The following is a 22,078-nucleotide window of genomic DNA, read 5'->3' on the forward strand; positions in this document are numbered from 1 at the left end:
CAAATTCCTTATCCAAAAATGAATGGAAAATAGCTCATGGGAAAGAAACGTTGTACAGGAAAGTAACTGTGCAGAGGAGGAACACTTAAAAATACAGTCTTTTTTCTTTGTCTCCCCTCTGTCTTTCCATTTGTTCTATTATCTGTCCCCTTGCTCTCTCTCATCCTCTTCTTTCCCTTTGCTCACATTAAACCTGTAGCATTATACCTGACACCAGTGCAGGACTGGTGAGTGAGTTCTCAGCAAAGTTTGCTGTTCAAAAAGCTGTTTGAGGTTTCCTTGAAGTACCTTTACCTCTTCTTCACAAGGGTAATGCCATACCCAGGGACCCCATCTGCTTCCTGCCAGGCAGCCCCCACCCTGTGCTTTCTCTTCCAGCCCCATAGCAGCATCGGTTCTTCTCATTTTTGGCAGCTGAATCAAACTTTCAGATGAGACCATTCCCAAAGCCAGAAATTCAAAACCAGAATACTGCTTAGGCAAACCAGTGAAATCATTCTGGATTTGCACTGTTGTTACTGAATTCAAAATTCGGCACACGGTTAATAGAGAAATGTATTATAACCTAGAAGTGGTATGTTCGCTAGTAAGAGCCTATTTGTAGTTCTGAATATACAATGTGACACGTGTGTTTTCGAACAGATTAAATTAATGGAAGACTGATGGAAACGTTTCCTCTCCAATTCCTGACAGCTAATCAAAATATACCAAAAATCAGCACAATCTCTTTTATTTTTTTTTATTGCATTTTGTTACTAGCCAGCATCAGTGTGTTATTACACCCACTGACGATATCAACATCCTATCTTTTCTTTTTTAATATGGTGTTATTCACTGTGATTTTCTGTAAGGAAAAAAGCTACAATTTTTTTAAAAACACTCACTCAAGAACTTCCACAGTGGAACAGTCCAGTGCAATGATCAATCTGCCATCTGCTGGCATCCTGTCTCTGGACAGAGCTGTCAGGATGGGGTGTGAAATTCAACCTACTGGTGCATGTACACAGTATTATTCCAAAATGGTACGAGATTTATGAGCTGAAATTTCAGCGTTCAGAGCTTAGCCTAACAATTTCCTGGGACATTTCCACCAAAACAAAATGGCTGAGAAATATAAAAAGTCAGTCACCAGAAAGGAATCCTACATTTCCATAATCTAGTAAGAATTTCTTATTGTTGCAGTAAAGACAGTAGATATAATTACATTCTGTTATTGGTTATTAGCACTTTGATACCATAGAAACCAGACAGGAACAGGGCATCAGTGTCCTAAGACTGGAAACACTGATTTGTAAACAGTGTTTTTAAATGGACAGGAAAATATATAGGCAGAGAAAAGGATGTGATAGTATCAGATGGCAGGCTGGTTGTGAGGCAGAAAGTTCTAGAGGGGAGAAGCCAGATGGAAATTAAAGACAAAGTAAGGCTGAGAGGTTGAAAGCAGTGGCTAGGGATGATAGAGATTAAGTGAAGCTGATGTGAAGATACTGCTAGGAGAATGGGAAAGTAGGAGCAAACAGCCACTCACTACATGACAGAGGAAATTTTCCCTCATAATTCACAGAATTCCCCTTCACCCGCGGAAGTAATGTTTCATAGGAACTTGGTAAGTTACCTGCAGGAAAACCTTGAGGAAGAAATGCAAATGCTTTCCTCATACACAAGATCAACTTGTTACGAAAAGACCAAAGGTGATGTAGCCTCGGAGAGAAACATTATGCAGACCACAGACTATGCTGACTTGAAACATTTTTCATTTGATTCCTGTGATTCTGTGCCTCTCTCACTAGTTGGGAATTTGGTTCTTTGAAGCTGCTTCTGTTTTGCTCCCCACACAGCAGAATAACTTGCTCAGGAAAAAATAATCTGTGTGGTGAGAGCTTGTACAGATAAAAAGTGTTTTAGAGCACTGATTTACAAACCCAGAACAAATCGAGGTAAGCAGTCTCAGCTCACTATCTGTTCTTTTGCCTGTAACAACTTAAAGGTCCATCTGAGAGTCACAGTTCCCTGAGCAACATTAAAAAAGGGGTGCTTGCAGGTCAACAAAGGATTGGTTTATGTATGTAGATACTTTGGTGATATTTATTTCAAGTAGTTATGCACCTGAATGTACATTTCAAATCTGAGCATCCTGAAGTTTAGAGGTGATTTAGAACAAAACCTAGACCCAGATCTGAATTTTGCAGTTAGGTATCACTAAGTTATCTTAGTGAACTATCTAGATGTACAACATAAAAAATCTAGATACTTTCTAGTGCTTGCCAGCAATACATCCATAGAGACTTACGAATCTGGTGAGTATTCTAATTTCATTTTCAGTTCCTCTGTTTTAAATCTGAAGAGATGCTTTTTGTAAATTAGCTGATGATAAAAGTGAAATTAAGGAATGCAGGTACTGTAAGAATCCATAACTTGCAGTATTTGTGTAGAACTACACAGAGCATGGCAGAAAGAGAACCTTGGAAGAGCAGTACACAGCAGTTAGCATACTGAACATGGACACACCATGCTCTACCTCTGTTTATTTCCGCTTGTCTTCCTCATCAAAATTTATTTAGACCAAAAGTAACTGTCTAAAAACAGTCAGTGCTGCGATATTAGACTTTTCTGAATCATTTGTCTGTGGCAACTTAAGGCTGATGTGCTGTCCTCAGGAAAATAAGGCCTCAGGACTATGACTTTTTAAGCATATGGAAATTCAAACAGTGTATCTCCCACTATACTGGAGTGGATTATGAACCATTTCTGATAAGTGCACTCCTCACTCCATCCTCTTGAAAAGGAGTTTCACTCTGCAGAAAACAAGAGGGAGTAGTGAGGAAGCATATGTCAATCCTTCTCTCAAAAAATATTGTCTGACACCTTTTTAAGTGAAAATACATGAGCACTCCTGAAATTCAGGACTTCATTGTCAAGACAGGTGCTCCAGTTTGGAAAACTCTGGGTGCATTCTCCTCTAGTTCATCGGGAACTTATCTGTTACAAAGAGGACTGTTAGTCTCTCTGTACACTACAAATGTATTCTTCTCTCTGCTCCTTCCTGCCTGGACTCCTTCAATGCCCTTCTTAACAAGAGTTGTTCTAATTGCTTTTCTTGGATGTAAAGCAGCCCAGACCCAGGGCCATCTGGACATTTTACTGTAGTATGTCTAGCAGAAGAGTGACCGTAGATGCTTATGGAGTTGAACTGGAGGATGAAAGACAGGAGTGGTAAATTTACAATGCCTGCCTCTGAAATACCTTTCTCTTTGAGATGCTGCAGGCCACATCTTCTTTCATTTTTCTAACTGGTGTTTTAATTGTGGTGATGGAAAGATAGCAGGAAGTTTTATTTTTGCTTTTGATCATCACCTGCTTTAGTAGTCCTCGTGCTCCAGTGCTCAATAGAAGATACAGGCAAATGATAATCCTATGGGTGAACTAAACAACTAATGGTGCAGGCTGTGACTTCATTACATGCAGTGACTCTTCATCCACCAGAGCCAAATTTGTCTCTGGATTTTGTTTTAGGTTCAAACGCTGGCTTGTGGTATGGTCTTGAATATGTTGCTTTTACTCTTTGGATCACTTTCCCTCTCCACTGTATTTGAGATGAAGGAAAGTATCTTTTTCTGCGGAGTGCTCAGATAGTACGCTAGTACTAAAAAATTCATGGCAAAATCTATGGATCCCAGCTTTTGGCTTTTTATTTCCTCTAACTGGGTATTTAATTCAGTTAGTGGTGCTTACAGCTAATCTGCTTCAGGGAAAGTAACTTAAGTGCAGCAAACCTTTGCTGATTTCTTCTTATCCACTGGTCTGTTGCCAAGTATGAGTTTAGAGTCTAAAGCTTGCATGGGCTGGCTGTGGAGCACATCTTTCTTTAATCCTGCAAGTCAATAAGCCCTTCCAAATTGGCATATAATTTAAGGGTTAATATTAACTTGAACAGTTAAATTCAGATCTTGACATCTCTGCAAGATCTTTTAAACATTTTGGTTTTATCAACAATGTTTGTTAGGCCTGTAAGGTCTTGTGAGAAGTATAGCATCAGCCTGAGGCAACTTCAAAGGGAGGATCATGAAGGTCTTGAACTGAGTCTACCTCTAAAGAGAGCCCCAGGAGGTGTTGAGCCTGGTGGTAGTTGAAAGGGCATTCCTGGGGTTGCTAGAAAGAGAAGGCAGCAGCTCTAAGAAGGGAGAACAGTCAACGCCAGGAAGAGAGAATAATTGCTCCAATTTTAGAATCAAATCAGTCTCAATAAAAAAATGATAGTATAAATAGAGGAGGAAAGACTATTGTAAAACCAGGTTTTAAAACTAGCTTAAATCCAGAGTATAGTGTTATCTGGAAATCTCAAGTCAGCTCCAGTGCACCAAAACTGAAACCCGATATGCATTGAAGTCCATCCCTCAAAGTAATTATCACTGGTATTACTGTAAAACCTCTTTCTGTGAGTGTTAGGCACTGCACAGTGTAGCTGTTGACTACAGGGCGCTTCAGAGGAAGTCTTGTACTGTTTTGCCCATTTACGTGAAGCCTTTTAATATCTTTTCATTATTGTTTTGTTCATTATTTAGAATTATTAGAGGTTCAAACCTTAAATAATTCTTCTTACTGGAGTCATACTCTTGTCACTGAACCGCAGTGCCTATAGTATTTTACAGCTCTTAAAAGCAGAATATTGTACAAAAACTAGTCAGGAATCCATGATTAATATAAAGGCTTTATTTATCACTGTTCAGGTATCTATCTGTATTACAGTAAATTGTAATAGTTGTTTTTTCATTTAGGAAGCAATTTTCATTACATTGCTTTCTGATTGTGGATAGACTGCAGCTATTGTAGTATATGAACCCAAGATCCCGTTATCTTCAGGGTTTTTCTTCACCTACTTAGCTTTTTTTTGTAGGGTGCCTAATATTTTAGCACCTGCTTGAATGTTTACACAGAATTAATTAATAAACCAAAGACGGGTGTAGTAGGCAATTAGTGGCTAAAAAACTGATTTAAGTGCAAGCTAAGAGAGTATTTGGCAATTGACGCTTAGTAGAAGGATTTCCAAACCCTTCTGAGGATGATGGATCAACCTATGGATGATGATTTATGATCATTAAAGAAGAACATAAAAACAATAGAGTAATGATGAAGTATGTTTTCAGGAAAGGGTTTTCTTCCACCGTTAATTTGAATGTACTCAGGCTATTTTTTATGTACATCAGGGATTATCTCTGGAATATGATCTCTGTCGTTTTGCCACCTATTGTTCCCTCTATCTGCTTCTTTTCTGTTTTCTGTGGTGAAAAAAGATGAGCACTATTTCTTTCTTTATATTAAAGCCCTGTCTTTGCCACCTCTCATTTGGTTTGAAACCAGTTTAGTATTCAGAATGATCTTAGGGTAAGCAGTGGCAAGGAGTTGCATTTCCATGCAGATCCTGAATCCCAATTTTCTTGTTAAGGAAGTGAGTTAAACGGTCCTTCTTTATGGTTTGAAATGTTCAGGAACCACTGTTCTTAAGGGTAAAACTATACCTGCCTGCTTCCTGCAAAAATTACTATTAGTCACATAACTTTTAATTGCAGTGAAGTGCACTGGAAATAAACCCTGTGAGTCTCAAGCAATTATCTCTCATGAAACACAAGACAAACAGGAGCTGAAAGCATGATTAACAGTTTACTGAGCAGCTAGGGTTTCTTAGATACTCTGTCTGAAGCTTAAAAAATAAGATACTTCAGTGGAAGCTGCTGATTAGTGCCAAAGAACATGTGAACTTTTCAACCATCAGCCTGAAAGTTAAACTCTTTCCTAAGTACTAATGGTGAATATCCTCTTTTTGTTATTGCCTCAAGTTTTGGTCATATTGCTGTGGAAACTTCTCTGTCTTCCTGACAGTGCTGTGCTGAAATACCAAATCCTATGTGCCAGGGTTTTGATGTAGGTGTTGCCATCTCTGAAAACCTGATTTATATCCTAAAGACAGTCCTAAACTCAAGATTGTTTAAGTTTGCAAAATAGGGGGTAAAGGAAAAGCAAGACAGAAATGCAACTGCAACACAATGTCACTCATAATACAGTAATTGTTGATCCCTTCTCTCCCCCAACAAATATGTAGAGCCATTTTTGTTAGTGTTCTTCAGAATATCCTCCAAAATTCCTGTGGGCAACATTTGGGGAAGCATCAAAGACTGAGTGTGAGGGAGGTAATGGATCTTGAAAGGCAATAGATAGAAATTACTTCATGAGGGTACCTGTACATGGTGCCTCATCCCAGCCATGAGGACTGTGCTACTATCCCACTTGAGATGCTGCTTCAAGGTTATGTACAGGCTGGATGAAGGTAGCAAATTTCTTAATTAGATGCTGAGCATAAACTCATAAATCTAGCCTTGCTGCTACGTGGCACTTTTCTTTGCACCATCATAACAGCATTTTACTTTTTCCCCTGAATTGCACTGATGAACAAGATGAAAGCATTGACTCAACACTGATCAAAACCAGGGTTACCAGGAATGGCAAGGTAAAATCCATTCAGGTACAGGGAATTGATGTGGAGCAACTGTTATTAACCCATTCTTGCACTCCCTGGGAGAGGGGAATATAGGTGTAACTCAGAAAGGAGCAACACATTCCAAATTCGGTCTCTGTGAGCATCCTTTGAAATTGCTTAAGTCTGGTCTGTGCCATGAGCCTCTGTTGTCCTTTGTCTGCTTCAATGTCTGAGAAAAGCATATATATACATGGATCCCTCTTATTCAACTTTTTTTTTTTTTTCTTGGGCTGAACACAGCTCAGCCAGAACAGAGGTTTGGGCTCGTTATTGTTATTTTTATTTCTTCAGTAGCGTAATAAGCAATGTACAGAAATTAGTTGGTGCATATCAGAAAGCCTTATGTGTGCTTTCTAGAGAGAGGATGAAGGCTGAAAAGGAGTATATCAAGCCTAGAAAGTTTCCGAGCCAGTGTTTCTGTATTTTCATAACACAGTATAAGTACTCACATTACGACTGCAGCAAGATCCATGCCTAGAGGTTTACAAAAATAACATTAGAGAAAGCTGCTGCTCTGTGAGAAGCTTGCTGCGTGTTCTGTCTGGGTCTAGAAAAACACCACGCAGAAGTGTGGTTTTATGGGGAAAAACAGCAATGTAAAAACAATCGTTCTTTACACTGACCTGTGCCTTGCATGTATTCAGGACTGCCTCTCCCAAGCTTAGTAACAAATGTGAGTGCTTTCAGCTTTTTATATCTGTCTCCCCTATGGTACTTTCTACAGTTAAGAAATAGGGAATGGATTTTGCATCTTCTTGTGCAGCAATAGCAGCGTTCTTTTTAAAACATGAGAATTAAAATAGCATTGAGGCACCAAAAGAGCTAGTTTTAGACAGAGTGGGGGAAGCCCATCTCTAGTTGAATGGTTCAAACTACTGTTCTTAACCCATGGAGGTGTCTGAAATTTTGTATATATTTTAAAATACGTTATTTAGAATTCTGCTGCTATGCTTTCAAGGGGTGTTGCCTTCTTTATTAATGTGGTGAGTAAGCCCTGGCTGGCAGCAAGCACCCACACAGCCGCTTGCTTACTCTCCTCCCTGCAGTGGGGCGGGAAGAAAATATGAAGAATGAGAGTGAAAAAGCTTGTGGGTCAAAATAAAGACAGCAAAATCACTTACAAGTACTGTCATGGGCAAAACAGACTTGACTTGAGGTATTTAATTTATTGCCAATTAGTATAATTTTTAAAGTACTGAGTTGGGTATTTGGAAATAAAAAAAAAAGACAAACATTCAAATTGCTTTTCCTCCCCCTTTTCCCAGGCTCAGCTTCAGTCCCAGGCTCAGATCACTCCAGACAGCTCTCCTCCACCCATTTTATTGCCACAGGTCACACTCAGTCCCTCCAGTGCGGTGGTGAATGGCACAGGGGTTGGGGTCAGCACACAGTGGTCAGCACACTCCCCCCCCATCCCACCAGCAGGAAACAAAACTTCTCCAGGCAGGGAGAAGGGGAAGGGAAAAAACCCCTAAAACCTGGAGGCCGCAGGCTGAAATTTGAACTGGCCAATCGAGATGCACCAGGTACACTCAGGAGACCCTCCTGGCCAATAGAATTAAATGACCACAGGTCAGATTCGACAGGGGTACAAACGGGGTCCCGCCGGAGGACACGTTGCAATCAGTCCTCCTCGGAGCAGTGGGTCTGCAGTCGGGGACTCCCCCTCAGGTCGGGGCACCGCCCGAGGTAACTCCTCGAGGGAGAGAGCCCTCAGCTTTTAGGGGAGTGATATGCACATTTTGAGCCATCACTTTAAATCTCAGGGATTCTTGAGTCGGCTGTGTAGTATTAATTCTCTTTACATCATTGAGCCTGTGGTTTATAAAATGTTACCGGACTTCTAACTAACTTTTTACTGAAGAATAAATCTGAGTTTTAAGACCTGTTGGATTTGGTTATGTGTGCATCCGTAACACCCTCTGCCTATCCTTCCTTCTCAACTCTTTTCGTCTGCTCCAGCGCTGGTCCTCCACGGGCCACAGTCTCTCCAGGGAAGTGCCTGCTCTGCCATCGAGCACCTCCCACTCCCCTGACCTTGTTATTCCCTCCTCCTCTGCCTGTCCAGCATTTCTGCCCTTTCTTAAATACACTTTCTCAGAGGTGCCACCATCGTGGCTGAGGGGCTCAGTGGTGTCCTGCAGTGGGTCTGTTGGAGCTGGCTGGTACTGGCTGTGTTCAGAGAACACAGAAGAACAAAAGATTCGTATATTGTTCTTAGATGTTATCTCCAAGCCAGTGATATTTAAATTACATTTTGTTTCAGTCTCATTTTGAATGTGAAGGAGCTAGGACAAGGCAGAATGAAATCCACAGTGACAGGTATAGGCAGCAGTGATGTTGAGGCAACCATACCGCTGATCACTGAGGAGCTCTGTAAGCCCAGTGCGGTGCCAGTCTTTCTGTACAGCCTGTTGAGATGGGCATCACACTTTACTGAGGTATGTGCCAGGCTCTGGACCAGAGCTCACTTGCATTTGACTGATCTGAAAGGCAAGCAGTGTGAACCTATGTCCACCTGCACTGTCTACACTAGCCTAGCAAAAATGTTTTGACTAAGGACATACCTAATGTTTGTGGCAGAGAAGAAAGTAGAACCGATGTATCTGATATTCTGTTTTGTGCTTTGAGTACAAAAACTGGCTTTCCTCTTTTTAAAATATTTTGATCTGGAGAAAGTGATTTAGAAGACAAGCTGTTTAATTAGTGCATGGGCAGAGACAATCTGTTCCAAGAACAGCTGGCAGCATGGGAGAGGGCATAAAGTTAAGAGTAGGTGAAGGGGACAAAAGAAATGTTAAAGAAATGTGTTTTCTTGGGAGGAGTGCTCCAAAATGCAGAGCCTTGTGGAGAGATGAGGACAGCATGTTCCATGAAGGCATAGTATACCAGCACTAAAAATATGCCATTGGTCATCTAGCCAAAAAGGTAAACAACTTGCTTGGAGTCTTAGGGATATTTGTCAGGAATTCAGAAAAGAAAATGTTTGGAAGACAGAAGAACCATCTGAGCTCACTGTGAAGCAGCAAATGTTCCAGTGCTACTTTTGGTTGAGTAGTACTGTATATTGGGGGAGTTTCTGTGAAATGGGAGGTGACACTACAAAATCTTGGAATATGCATATTTGAAATATGCTGTTCATGGAAATAATATATATTCCTTATATTTAGCATTTAGCCTAGTCTGAAAAGTGGCTGTAGCATCTTTTTATCCCATGCTTAATGTCTTCTACTTGGAAAAAACAGTATCTACTCCATTTTGGAAGGACTATGTATCATGCCTGTGGCCTCAGCTTGGGAACTTAAGAACCTTGTTTGGTCCTGTTGTTGTCAACATTTAGGTCAGAAAAACTGTGCCTGAATTAATGACCAGAGAGAGAGAGATAAAAGGAGAAAGAAAAAGGGATTTCTTTTAACTCCTGAAATTATTGGATAAGACCAAAACCTATAAGACCCCAGTGTATGTAATAGAAAACAAGGAAAGAGCAAGGTCACACTCATTGATGGAAAAGATGCATAAGAAGTAAATTCCACTGATAAGGATGTCTCCATGAGAATGTCTGTCCTCACCCCTCTTGTCACTGGAGCAGATTGACATTAGGTTGTTTGAAATAATAGGAACAAGATGATGTTATATGCAGTGATTTTGCCTGTTTAGCACTTAACTGCTTGAGGGTAGGAAGGCTCTACAGAGGGATCTGGGCAGGCTGGATCGATGGGCTGAGGCCAACTGTATGAAATTCAACAAGGCCAAGCGCCGGGTCCTGCACTTGGGTCACAGCAACCCCACGCAGCGCTACAGGCCTGTGGAAGAGTGGCTGGAAAGCTGCCCGGCGGAAAAAGACCTGGGGGTTTTGGTTGACAGCCAGCTGAATGTGAGCTGGCAGTGTGCCCAGGTGGCCAAGAAGGCCAATGCATCCTGGCTTGTAACGGCAATAGTGTGGCCAGCAGGAGCAGGGAAGTGATCGTCCGCCTGTACTCGGCACTGGTGAGGCCGCACCTGGAGTACTGCGTTCAGTTTTGGGCCCCTCACTACAGGAAAGACATTGAGGTGCTGGAGCGTGTCCAGAGAAGGGCAACCAAGCTGGTGAGGGGCCTGGAGCACAAGTCTGATGAGGAGCGGCTGAGGGAGCTGGGGCTGTTTAGTCTGGAGAAGAAGAGGCTGAGGGGAGACCTTATCGCTCTCTACAACTACCTGAATGGAGGTTGTAGTGAGGGGTGTGCTGGTCTCTTCTGTCAGGAGGCTGGAGATAGGACAAGAGGAAATGGTGTCAAGTTGCAGCGAGGGAGATTTAGGTTGGATATTAGGAAAAATTTCTTTACTGAGAGGGTTGTCAGGCATTGGAATAGGCTGCCCAGGGAAGTGGTTGAGTCACCATCCCTGGAGGTGTTCAAAAACCACATGGACAAGGTACTCCAGAACATGGTTTAGTAGGCATGGTTGACGGTTGGACTCTATGATCTTGAAGGTCTTCTCCAACCTAAATGATTCCATGATTCTATTCTATGATTAACCACCTTAAGAGTAGAATCAGCACCTTCATTAGTAAATGGAAATGACCCCTCATAGGTTGTTATATGATTGAAAAGTCTCCATCTTTTCTTCTTAGATTCCTACTTTAATCTTTTCCAGATTATCTCAAGGTGGATTTAAATTGAGGCCTTTCTCATTAGCAGGCACTAATTTATTTATATTTGATGAATGTCTCACAAATTATCTGCTCCATCAATGTGGAGAGTACTTGTTGGTAAAACAAAACTAAAAAAAAAAAAGTGGAAAACAGCTCTTTCAAAAGTGTTTTCATTTTACTTAAACCACTATGAGATGAACTACTATTGCTGGAGAAAGGCCTCTCTTACTGTTTCATTTTGACACAGAAAATTCTGCATTTATGCCTCAAAATGGGCTCAGAGGATGTGTTAGCCTGGCTGGAGTTACTCAGCTATTTGCCAGTGTTTGGCTTCAGATTGCAAATACTATTTAAAACAAAGAGTTCCTTCAGTGTTAGAATCCTAAATGCAATTCTTGTTTGTTAGTAAATCCAGCGTACAGCTGGAGAGCATTTTCCACAAGGCTGTTAAAAGTTCATATACTGTGGGAACACTGGGTATACCTAAGTTTCTTTGACAGGCAGATCTATTACACTGCAATGGCCTGCAGTACTTGATGAGTTTATCTGGAGTCTTACTACAGAGGCCTGGATGGTAAAACAAGGCCAGGTAGGAGGAGGGAGAGGTGGCAAGAAAAGCAAGCAAGTGGGAAACCAATTCTATACCATGGTGACCAGGGCATTAGGCTGAAAAAAAGAGCAAAAGTATCAAAAAGGCATAAGATCGCTGTTCCTCTGAAATATACTGTCCTGAGGAAAAAACTTCCTTTGCAGAAATTAGGGGATTTTTTTTTTTCTGTTCTTGTGAAAATACCAGCCTAATTTTTCAGACTCAGTCAAAGTCAAAGGCCTGAGGTATGAACCTTTCAAGATTTCTCAGCCATGAGTGTATATATATATTTTTTTTTTTTTTTTTTTTTAATAATGACTTGGTACAGTGTAATACTGCAGTGGTTTAGGCTAATCTAGTCTCATCTTAATACAACTGTGCCAAAACTGAAATGTAAAGGCTGCATTCCTCATTCCTGAGAACCCGGGCAGCACAAAATAATGTTCTTTGTAGGAAAATAGCAAGGCCAACTCCCTCCACAAGGAAAACATGCAAGCCAACCTTTTTGTAACGTATGAATACTACAATGTACATATTCCATGAATAATGATGTTTATGCCTTAGCATTTTTTGGGTCTATAGCAGTTATACTCTACTGTGAATATCCCCAGAATGCATATCTAACTGTAAAAAGACCCCCTTTTCACCTGTATGTTGAATTTCAGGTGTCACTGTCCATTAAGTAATTCTGCTTCTGAGTATTGCTTTTGTGCTCTTTTCAGTAGCTCTAAAAATGCTGTGCTTGATTCACCATTGCTTTTCGACTTCATTTGTACCAGTGGAAGAGTAGGGAAAAAAATAGAGCCTCAGCTGCTCCACTTTTGTGGGAGTAACTGAGATGCACAATAACCATGAGTCAGGCCTTTCTGCAGAGCCTCTCATTAACATCGTTAGTGTTTTTACTTAAAAAAACCTAACAACCTTTGGCTGAATTTATCACTCATGAACAAGTCGATGTCCTGACCATTTGGTACAGATTGGTAGGCCATTCTTTCCACTCCTGTTTTTACCATGAGACAAGACAATCCTGATAAGTATTGAAATGCATTTTAATGTTGCTGTATGGGGACTGGAGGAAGGTTTACTATGCATAACTTTGCTTTGCTAGTAGTGCTTGGCAACCCCAAAGTACTTTGTCCAAGGATTCCCAGTACTATACAGCACTGCGTGGGCCTCGTAACTTCCACTGTAGCGAGGTGTCTGCCATTTCATTTTTACGTGCCAGGAAACTGAAGCATTTAGTGGAAGCGAATAAGTAACGTTGACCAAACCAGTAAATAAACAAGAACTTGGTTAAATCTTGGTCCTCCATGACCAAAAGCTAGTGTGCCAGTCTAAGACACCATGTAGCATCCATGTGATCAGTTGCTTTCCCTTCACTACACATAAGTAAGTGAAATCCTGCCATTGTGAACGTGTGTTCATAACTCTTAAAGAAGCTAGATCAGCCTTTAGTATTTTAGCAAACTGCTCAAAATGGCTCCCCAGGAAAAAAGTAAATAAGAAGTCAAGTCAAGTTTTACATTCTTGTGTTGTTTTTCACCTTGGTTCTTCAGTGGCAGTTTTTTCCATGTCTTGTATTTGATTAATCTTATTTATGGCATTGTATTACTAATCCTATTTAACTGTTTTTGTTCAGCCAGACACAGAAAACAATGCACACACACAAAAAGAAAAAAATTAAGCAGAGGGATAATAATGTCAAACAGTTTCAGAACTAAAACTATTTCTGAAATACCGTATATTTATTCTGCTACCTGCATTCTAAATGCAGAGTATCCCAGGTCACATGAGTGCCTAGTGATGGTCAGACATTGCACCTCTAAAATAAACACTCATGCTTTCGTGGAAGCAGTAGTACTGCTCACAAACTGGTTAGATATTAACAAGTTCAGGCAATATCCCCCCTGTATATTATAAAGATAACTTGAGACATTATTTCCTGTCTAGTCAATGTCCTAATCTGAAATGAGATCTCACTTCTGGGTTAAGGGAGATACTTGATTTGGAAAACTAATTTGGAAATAAGTCACTTACAGTGACCTCCACATTCGTTTTCCAGGATAAATACAGAATTTACACTGCCACTGTAATTAATCCACAGTAAGATTGCTAGTAATTTCTAGGTTTCTTGTGAAACTATTGAATTTTGAGTTTACTTACAGCACAGAAAACCTGAAATAAATCCATCAGTTGTGTTAATCCAGGCTTGCATCAGTATTACTGGAAACAAAATCTAGGGTTTATATTAAATAAAGTGAGAGTTTATATGATCTAGGAGTGTAAAATGTTGCAATTACACTGCTTATATTTGTATTCGGTTTGTAGCAGCCAGTAACACACATACTCTTTGTTCAAGAGCTTTCCAGTATGGATTTGCATAGGTAATTTTATCTCAGGTTGTTTGGTATTTGACGTAAGTCCTTTATTTCTGGAGTAAACCGATAATATAGCTATCTATTTTTGAAAAGGAGGTTTAACCTTCATGTTTGTGAATGAAATATGGAAATCCTGAGTCAAGGAAAGTCTAGAAAACCCAAAGCACATATTATTTCTACATAAAATCTCAGGGGTTTAGAAGAAAAACAGGGTTTATTTTCATTTCAGTCTTGGTCTTGCTTGTTGAATGCTTGGGGCTGGTGAGGCAATGTGGGTGTACATATGTATGTATGGAGGTGTGAATGTGCACTTTTTCTTACACATTGAACCCGAACTGGAGTGTACTGGAGCCTTTCTGAAGCTCAGGACTGTTTTTCCAGGCTGTGTTTCTGGTAGGTTAGTGACTGCCTAGTGCATGGAAAATGGGAATCACCATTTTTCTGGGGCCAAATGTAGAGGTTCACTGTTGCCCAGGGAGGGCTCTCACTAATGGGGAGGGAGGGTTCTTTTCTACCTAATAAGCTCACAAAAGGCAGAAAGAGAAATACCAGGTCACACCAGCATGAGCAGTCTGCCATTCACAAGCTATACAGTCCCAGAAATCCACTCAAATATTTTTTTTTTCTTTTGCTATTTCCTTTTTCTAGAAAAAGCAAGTGAGTCAAACAAAGATTCGGGTGATCTCCACCATTCTCTTCATCCTGGCAGGCTGCATTGTCTTTGTGACCATTCCTGCAGTTATCTTCAAACACATCGAGGGATGGACAGCCTTGGAGTCCATCTACTTTGTGGTTGTCACTCTGACTACCGTTGGCTTCGGTGACTTTGTAGCAGGTGAGCAGCTTTGAGCCTAGGTGCTGTTCATAAGGGCCTTGGCTCTTAGAATTTGTTTTCTGGTGATAGAGAGGACGTTTTTCACAATGTGTTATATTCCAGTGAAATGATGCCAGGTGTTTCTGTTGGGGTTACTGTGCAATAGGACACCAGGTTGATTTAAGATCCAGGTGCCTTGCCATCTGGAGACTGCAAGCTTTCAGCAGTGTAGATAACACAAGCCTGGGAAGTCCTGATTATTCTTTATCGTGCAATGAATTATGCACAAGTCAAATGACTTTCCCATTGAATTCAAGATTTGTATTAGTCCATTAGGTCTCAATCTGAGGCTGATTGCTGAAGCAAGTAGCCAAAATGATGAATGGATGAAGCTTTTAGAAAGTAGGGCTGAGCCATAAGACTGGAGAAATCTCTGATCAGATGCAGTAGTGGGCTCCTACTACAGGAGCTGCAGCATTTCAGAAGCTGCATTTTGTTCTCTAACCTTGGCAGAAATTTTGACATTGCAGTTGCCCTGTTAAGGAAAACTGATGTAGGAAAAGAAGGACTAATGGGATATGCATCTCAGTGCTAGGGGGATACTCTCCAAGATTAATACAGTACTAGCAGGAACTATAAATATCCATCCTTATCAATTTCAGAAGAGCGAGTCAGGATTGTTGGCTGGAGAAATGAGAGATTTTTTTTTTTCCACTCTACTGCCTTGCTAACAAAAAGGTGGTTAAAATAAGTTGAATTTTTTTTCCCATTAGTGCATGACCCTTACACCTCATTCCTGTTAGTGGTCCTAATTAAAGGCATTAAGATGCCTGTGTTACAAACAGCCACTGTTTTGTTACTTTCCATAAATCAGTGAAATATGAATGAGTTAAAAATCTTCAAATACAAGTGCAGGAATATATAAAATTTTCTTTGCTGAAGAGCTGTAGACAAGTCTTTTTGTAGACAAGGCTGTGATCTTCCTTTTTTTATGACGTAGTGGTATAGAAGACATGAATTATTGAGGAAAAAAGGGCCCCGAACAAAGAGAGCCCCAGATACGAAAAAGAAGCATTTTATGAGCATTCAGATACAGAAATGATTGTATGAGCTTCGTTCATTTTAACCACTTAAAAGTGAAGAGAAGGTCATTGATATTCTGTCTTTGTGGTATCACAGTGTGAAATAAAAATATTTCACAATATTTTTCTTAAGCATAACACACTTTGGTATTGTTTTCTGTAATTATATAATAGTAAAAAAGCCCTGAACATTAAATTAAATTGTTCTAAATCCAACATGATTAGGAGAATATAATCCACAGCTGGCTGGCTACTAACAACCAGGATTTTTCAAAAATCAAATGGAGGACCCTGAATGAGAAAACTTCAGAGGTGATCTCATGATAAGAGTTTAAGGCAGGTGATCACCAGGAGATTTGGGTTTCATTGCTGGTTTTGGGACAGATTTTGTGTCACTTTTATTTTCTGTTACTTTAAACTCTCTGTATCTCTGTCCATTTGACATCAAAGGGAAAATACTACATTGCATTGGGTAAAACCACATCAGTGGAGCTATGCTGATTTATTCCACTTAGAACGTGCCCCAGCTTTTGGGAGTTTTTGTACTACTGTTGGCAATACAATTGTGGATGGAGCCTGAAAAAACAGTGTATCTGATAGGCTGAAAAAAGTGGTCTCATACTTTCTCAGTTGCCTGATTACTCCATAAGACAGACCTAGACAATCTGCTTCATAGCGAGCTTCCTCAGGGACACGTATTATCAGAAGAGCCTCGTTGTACCATAGCAACAGCAGCCCCCACCTCCCATTGTTTCCCACTCTTAAACACTGGAAAAAAGAGAGTGATTCATGCGGTGTATGGGGAGAGATTAATATCAAAACCAATATTTGGGTCCCTGCCAATTCTCAAATGTCTGAGCTTCCACAGGGATGTTGGATCACTGTACGTACACTCCTACTGAGTCTGGGTAAAATTAAAGAGTTGTAGGAATGTCTCAGATTGCAAAAAGCTCAGGGGCAAACACTGATCTCTGTTGTCCAGTGATTTTAATGGGGGAAAATCCCCAAAGCTCTCTGTAGTCATACAGAGATAAAGACTAGTGTCTAGCTCTTGTCTAACCAAGACTAGAGTCCAGAAAATATGCAATCCTCTGCCCAAGTCCCCTGGTAGGCTTGCTCTTCAGGCAGAGATTTACACAGGTACCACCAAAGGTGGTGTTTCTTCACCTGCACTGAGGGATGTGGCTGTGCCGCCTCTGCCACTCTCTCTTCAGCTCAGGGCTGTGCCTGCCTCTCACTGTCTCATTATTGCAGTGCACTTAGCACTGTGATAGGACTGGGAGTCTCAAAAGTGAGGTTGTGGTTGCTTCCTTTTGGAAAAGTTTATTCTATTCTGTGGTAGGTAGCAGCCTGGCTGATACTGCATTTATTTTAGGCTCTTCATAGTCCAGCAGAGTTGCCAAATGTCTCACATACTTGTTTTACCAGCTTATCCTAAAACTCGCTTGAAAACAATATAGGACATTTGTTGCTTCATTTGATCCATATCTCCTCTCAAGTCACTGGCCAGAGAATGCATTTCTATAACTGATACCGAAGCAGACAGTATATCCTTATTATGAGGGCTGATGCAGGGTTGGCTTCCTGTCAGATATCCTAATTTGGAGAGGAAGACAAAGCTACTTTTCTTTCTTCTGCATATAGGTCTCTGAATCCTGTAGGTAAAACCAAAAAAATCTGGAAACTATAACCTGAGGGCATTGAACTGTAAAGTTTCGCAACTACCAGGCTGCAGGCAGTTCAGAGTAAGGAAGACTATCTGTATCAAACTTTTTTCTTGGAAATGTGTTCATGCTGTTGCAAGTACTATCAAAGCAGGAATTTCAGACTTGCTTCAGAGTATGAGCAATATAAAGAAAAGTGTTTACTAGGTGCTGTGGCAGGTCACATAGCAGCAGAACAGTACATAATTTTAAAGAGTTTTAAATTAAGAACAGACTGCGTTCCTCCCATCTGACAGTCCTCTCATCTATTATTAGAACTACAGTAGTGTTGGCAAGAGTCAAGAAATACTTTCAGGAATTTCTCAGAATTGTAGCTATTTTGTCATAATTTTGGCATCTCATGATTCCTAAGCATAAGTATATGCTTATTTCAGGAGGAAATGCTGACATCCATTACCGGGAGTGGTATAAACCCTTAGTGTGGTTCTGGATCCTTGTTGGCCTTGCCTATTTTGCTGCTGTCCTGAGTATGATTGGAGACTGGTTAAGAGTCCTGTCCAAGAAGACAAAAGAAGAGGTATGACTAGTAATTTCTCAGTGGTTTGTCATTTTATGAGAGCTTTAAGTGCCCGGTTCCTGCTTGTCCAAAGAAGGATGCTCCTCTGCATGACAAATGCTCGATATTTCCTGTGGTTTACTCCACCGGCTGCCTTTGGTATCCAGTTAGCTCTGATCTCTAGCTCCTTCACAAAGGGAGGAAAAAAAGCAACTGAAGAAACCTAGGTTGTTACACCTCTATCAGTACTACCAACTACGCAGAACACATCAGTAGGATTGCAATTATGGAATAAAAGAGGCCAGCCTTCACTCTGAAACTAGCTACAAAGTTGTGACAAAAAATTCAGTGTTCTCTCTTAAAAATTAGAGATGCATAGGTTTTGAAGACATTAGTTGGCTCTCTTCCTTATGGGACAAGAACCTGCCTTTAAACCAGGGTTTTACATTGAGATTTCCCACCTTTCCCTATCTCACGGAATATGGCTCTGAATAAGAGTTTAGATTCAGGCCCTTTACTGACTACCATATTATTAAAAATTGAAGAAACTGAGTAATCAGCATCAGGGAGAACATGATTAAATTCACTCAGAACAAGCCCTCCATGATTCAAAGACAGTATTGCTAATGCGTCACTCAAATAAGAGTGGAAAATAGAAGGCAATTGCCATGACTCTAGAGCTGAAGCCTATTGTGGAGGACGTTAATCATATAATTTCAATTTTTAAGGCAATCTCCTTCTGCATTACTGGCAAAGCAAACCTGGCAGGGTTAGCCAAAGAGCAGACATAGACAAAGTTTGGCAGAGGGGTACTTCTGTTTATCATTTATGAAAACATCTGTGCTGCCTCAGATGTGTCCCGTGCACACCTCCGTGAAAAAAGGGGCTTCACAGAGAGTTTGGCAGTCAGGTTGAACATCAGCAGGCACCTACATGTGGGAATCTGATCTCTTATGGCGAATGTGAGATGCCTGCTCCCACAAGTAATGCAGTTCTAATGCACACCTGCTCATCTGGCCTGAGGAACCAAAGATGACTTCCTTGTGGATCACTGAATGCAGAAACTGAGTTCTGGCTACAGCAGCCCAAGCAAACCATTGACCTTGGTGGGCTCTTGCAGACATCATACTCCTAAATCTGTTCTCCTTTAGCTGAACTTTGGAAAAGGCCTGTGTTGACTGAGATATTGCTTGGTCATTTACCTTCTTTTTTTCTCATTTTGGAAGAAATATTTATTTAACACAGCAGCCGTGTAGGTGCTTTATTCTTAGCCATTATTCTGCTCTCAGGTGCAAAGGAGTAAAACAAAGCAAAGCAGTGAGACATTTAAGGACATGCTTATGGTGCCCACACAATATGTGTTGACACCTCCTCCAGCTGCCTTGAGAGGGCGGTGTTTGGACAGTTATGCAATGGAAACCTCCATTAAAGACAGCTATATTTGTCCCTGAGAATGACTGGATCAGTCAAATGTCCACTTGGAATTATCTAATAGGTATTTCCGTTAATTGCTCTGTGGCTTTGTAGCACTGAACAGAATCTTCAGTGGGACTGAACAGCTCCATCCATAAGCAATATGGGAAAATACATTACTGCATTGCTACACTGGTTGTTGTGCTATTCTGAAGTATATTGGTATAACTATATGTGATTAATTTTACTCAGTCCTGATCATTTACCACTGACGTTATAAGTCAGGAATTTTATTCTTAACCAAGGAGGGATTAGCATAAATACCTGCCATCATGTAACACAGCTATAAAATGTGGGGGGTGGCAAAATGTGAAACAGGTAGACAAGTTATATGCCACACAAGACATTAGCTAGTCACTAGTTGGTGTGTTTAGAGCCTGCCCAGTATAGCCACTTTGCTGCTGAAGTTTGGGTCTACATGGATGCACTGGAGCTGGGACTGATCTCTGATTCTATGCTAGACAAGAAAGCGCTTGTGCTACTCTTCTATGAGAAAGACTGTCACTTCATTTTGCTTTTGCTTTTTTTATATACATTTCTCTTTCTTGTTGTTGTAAAGGTTGGAGAAATAAAGGCCCACGCAGCTGAGTGGAAAGCAAATGTGACGGCTGAGTTCAGAGAGACACGGAGGCGGCTCAGTGTGGAGATCCACGACAAACTTCAGCGGGCAGCCACCATCCGGAGCATGGAGCGCAGGCGCCTGGGCCTGGACCAGCGAGCCCACTCCTTAGACATGCTCTCCCCAGAGAAGCGCTCTGTCTTTACTGCCTTGGAAACAGGACGCTTCAAGGCCTCATCTCAGGAAAGCATCAACAACAGGCCTAACAACCTGCGCCTTAAAGGGTCAGATCAGCTCAACAAGCACGGGCAGGGGGCATCCGAAGACAACATCATTAACAAGTTTGGATCATCTGCTAAGATGACCAAAAGGAAAAACAAAGACCTCAAAAAGACCATCCCTGAGGATGTGCGTAAAATTTATGAGACCTTCCGAAACTACTCCTTGGATGAAGAAAAAAAGGAAGAGGAGTCAGAGAAGATGTGTAATTCTGAGAACTCTTCTAGCACTGCAGTACTGACCGACTGCATCCAGCAGCACTCGGACCTGGAGAATGGAGTGATCCCCAATGAAACCAAAGAAAGGGAACATGAAAACAAAGCATTACTTGAAGACAGAAATTAAATGTAAAAGATGCTTGACTTGAATTAACAAAGTTAGTGTTTTTATATACATATATATATTGAGACACGTGCCTTATACAGACTCCTTATTCAGTCTGAATTATATAGCATCGAAGAATATTTCACTGTGCCATAAAGACTCAAGCTTGCTCTGCCAAAACAATTCAGGAACACAGCACTGCAGAATGGCAACAGAAAGCTACGCACATGGAAATTTCAGCCTGTATAAGATTACCAGGGCAAGACGCAAAGGAAGAGACTGAACCATGGCAATGGCAGCTACATAAGAAGAGCGTTTGAAAGGGATGAAAAAGAGTGTATCTTTGTAATGGAGTATGCATCCATAAAGCCTTCCCCTGGTGATTAAAAAGAGGAGAAATGTTTGGATTGAACTAGAAACATTCAGTAAGGCTTAGTTTACGTTTTGGCACGTGATCCAAGCTAGATTTTTTTTTTTTTTTTTTTTTTCATTTTTGAATCAGATGCATTATCTTTCTAAACTCCAAAAGAATGTCCATGGACACAGCCACCAGCTGGGTGCTGGTTTGAAAAATCAATATAGACATATTTAAGGCTCGGCTTGCTCTTTTCATTAAAAAAAACAACAAAAGAACCAACTCTGTGGGTATTTATCTTAACCAGTGTCAAAAAAAAAGGAAAGAAAAAATGGATTTTTTTTCTCGTGTAGGAAATATTCAATGTAAGCTCACAGCAAGAAAGTGCATATGAAGAAAGTGCAACATCTCATGCTATGTTGTTTAAAAGAAGAGAAACATTAATTTAATGATATTCAGTTAGGTGTATAAAACAGTGGGCCAACTGTTTTTTTAAAAGAATTTCTCATTCACACTTTCTACCACTGAAAAAACCCTTCAGTTTATTGCTGTAAGACTATGAATACAGAAGGAAAGCTATAGCTGTTGCATGTCAGGAAACTGCTGTTCTCTGTAGCTGAATCTGAATTTTTAAAAATAGACATAAGAGCATATACACTATTCAAAGGAGGGCCAGGGCAACCACAGAATCTCAGGGCTCTCTACCCCTTTTGCTGGGTTTGGGTTTAGACATAAGCTGCAGTCATAATCTCAGAAAAAAAAAAAAGAAAAAAGAAATTTAGGAAAAGAAGTTGAGAAAAATATGGTGGTAATCTTTTAAGTGCTTATAGCTTTAAGTGCCAT

At 40.6% G+C, this 22,078-nt stretch overlaps 1 protein-coding gene across 1 annotated transcript in view; it reads left to right on the forward strand.

Moving 5' to 3' along the window:
- Nucleotides 1-21,513, forward strand: part of KCNK10 (potassium two pore domain channel subfamily K member 10) — a 66,246-nt gene extending 44,733 nt beyond the window's left edge. Inside the window, exons 5-7 of the mRNA XM_030043942.1 lie at nucleotides 14,778-14,964; nucleotides 18,124-18,266; nucleotides 20,278-21,513. Of these exons, the coding sequence (XP_029899802.1) occupies nucleotides 14,778-14,964; nucleotides 18,124-18,266; nucleotides 20,278-20,901 (954 nt within the window). The 3' untranslated portion in view covers nucleotides 20,902-21,513. The remainder of the gene's footprint in view (nucleotides 1-14,777; nucleotides 14,965-18,123; nucleotides 18,267-20,277) is intronic.
- The last annotated feature ends 565 nt before the right edge of the window (nucleotides 21,514-22,078 follow it).

This window comes from Aquila chrysaetos, chromosome 2 (genome assembly GCF_900496995.4).
Source record: "Aquila chrysaetos chrysaetos chromosome 2, bAquChr1.4, whole genome shotgun sequence".
Taxonomy (NCBI): Eukaryota; Metazoa; Chordata; class Aves; order Accipitriformes; family Accipitridae; genus Aquila; species Aquila chrysaetos.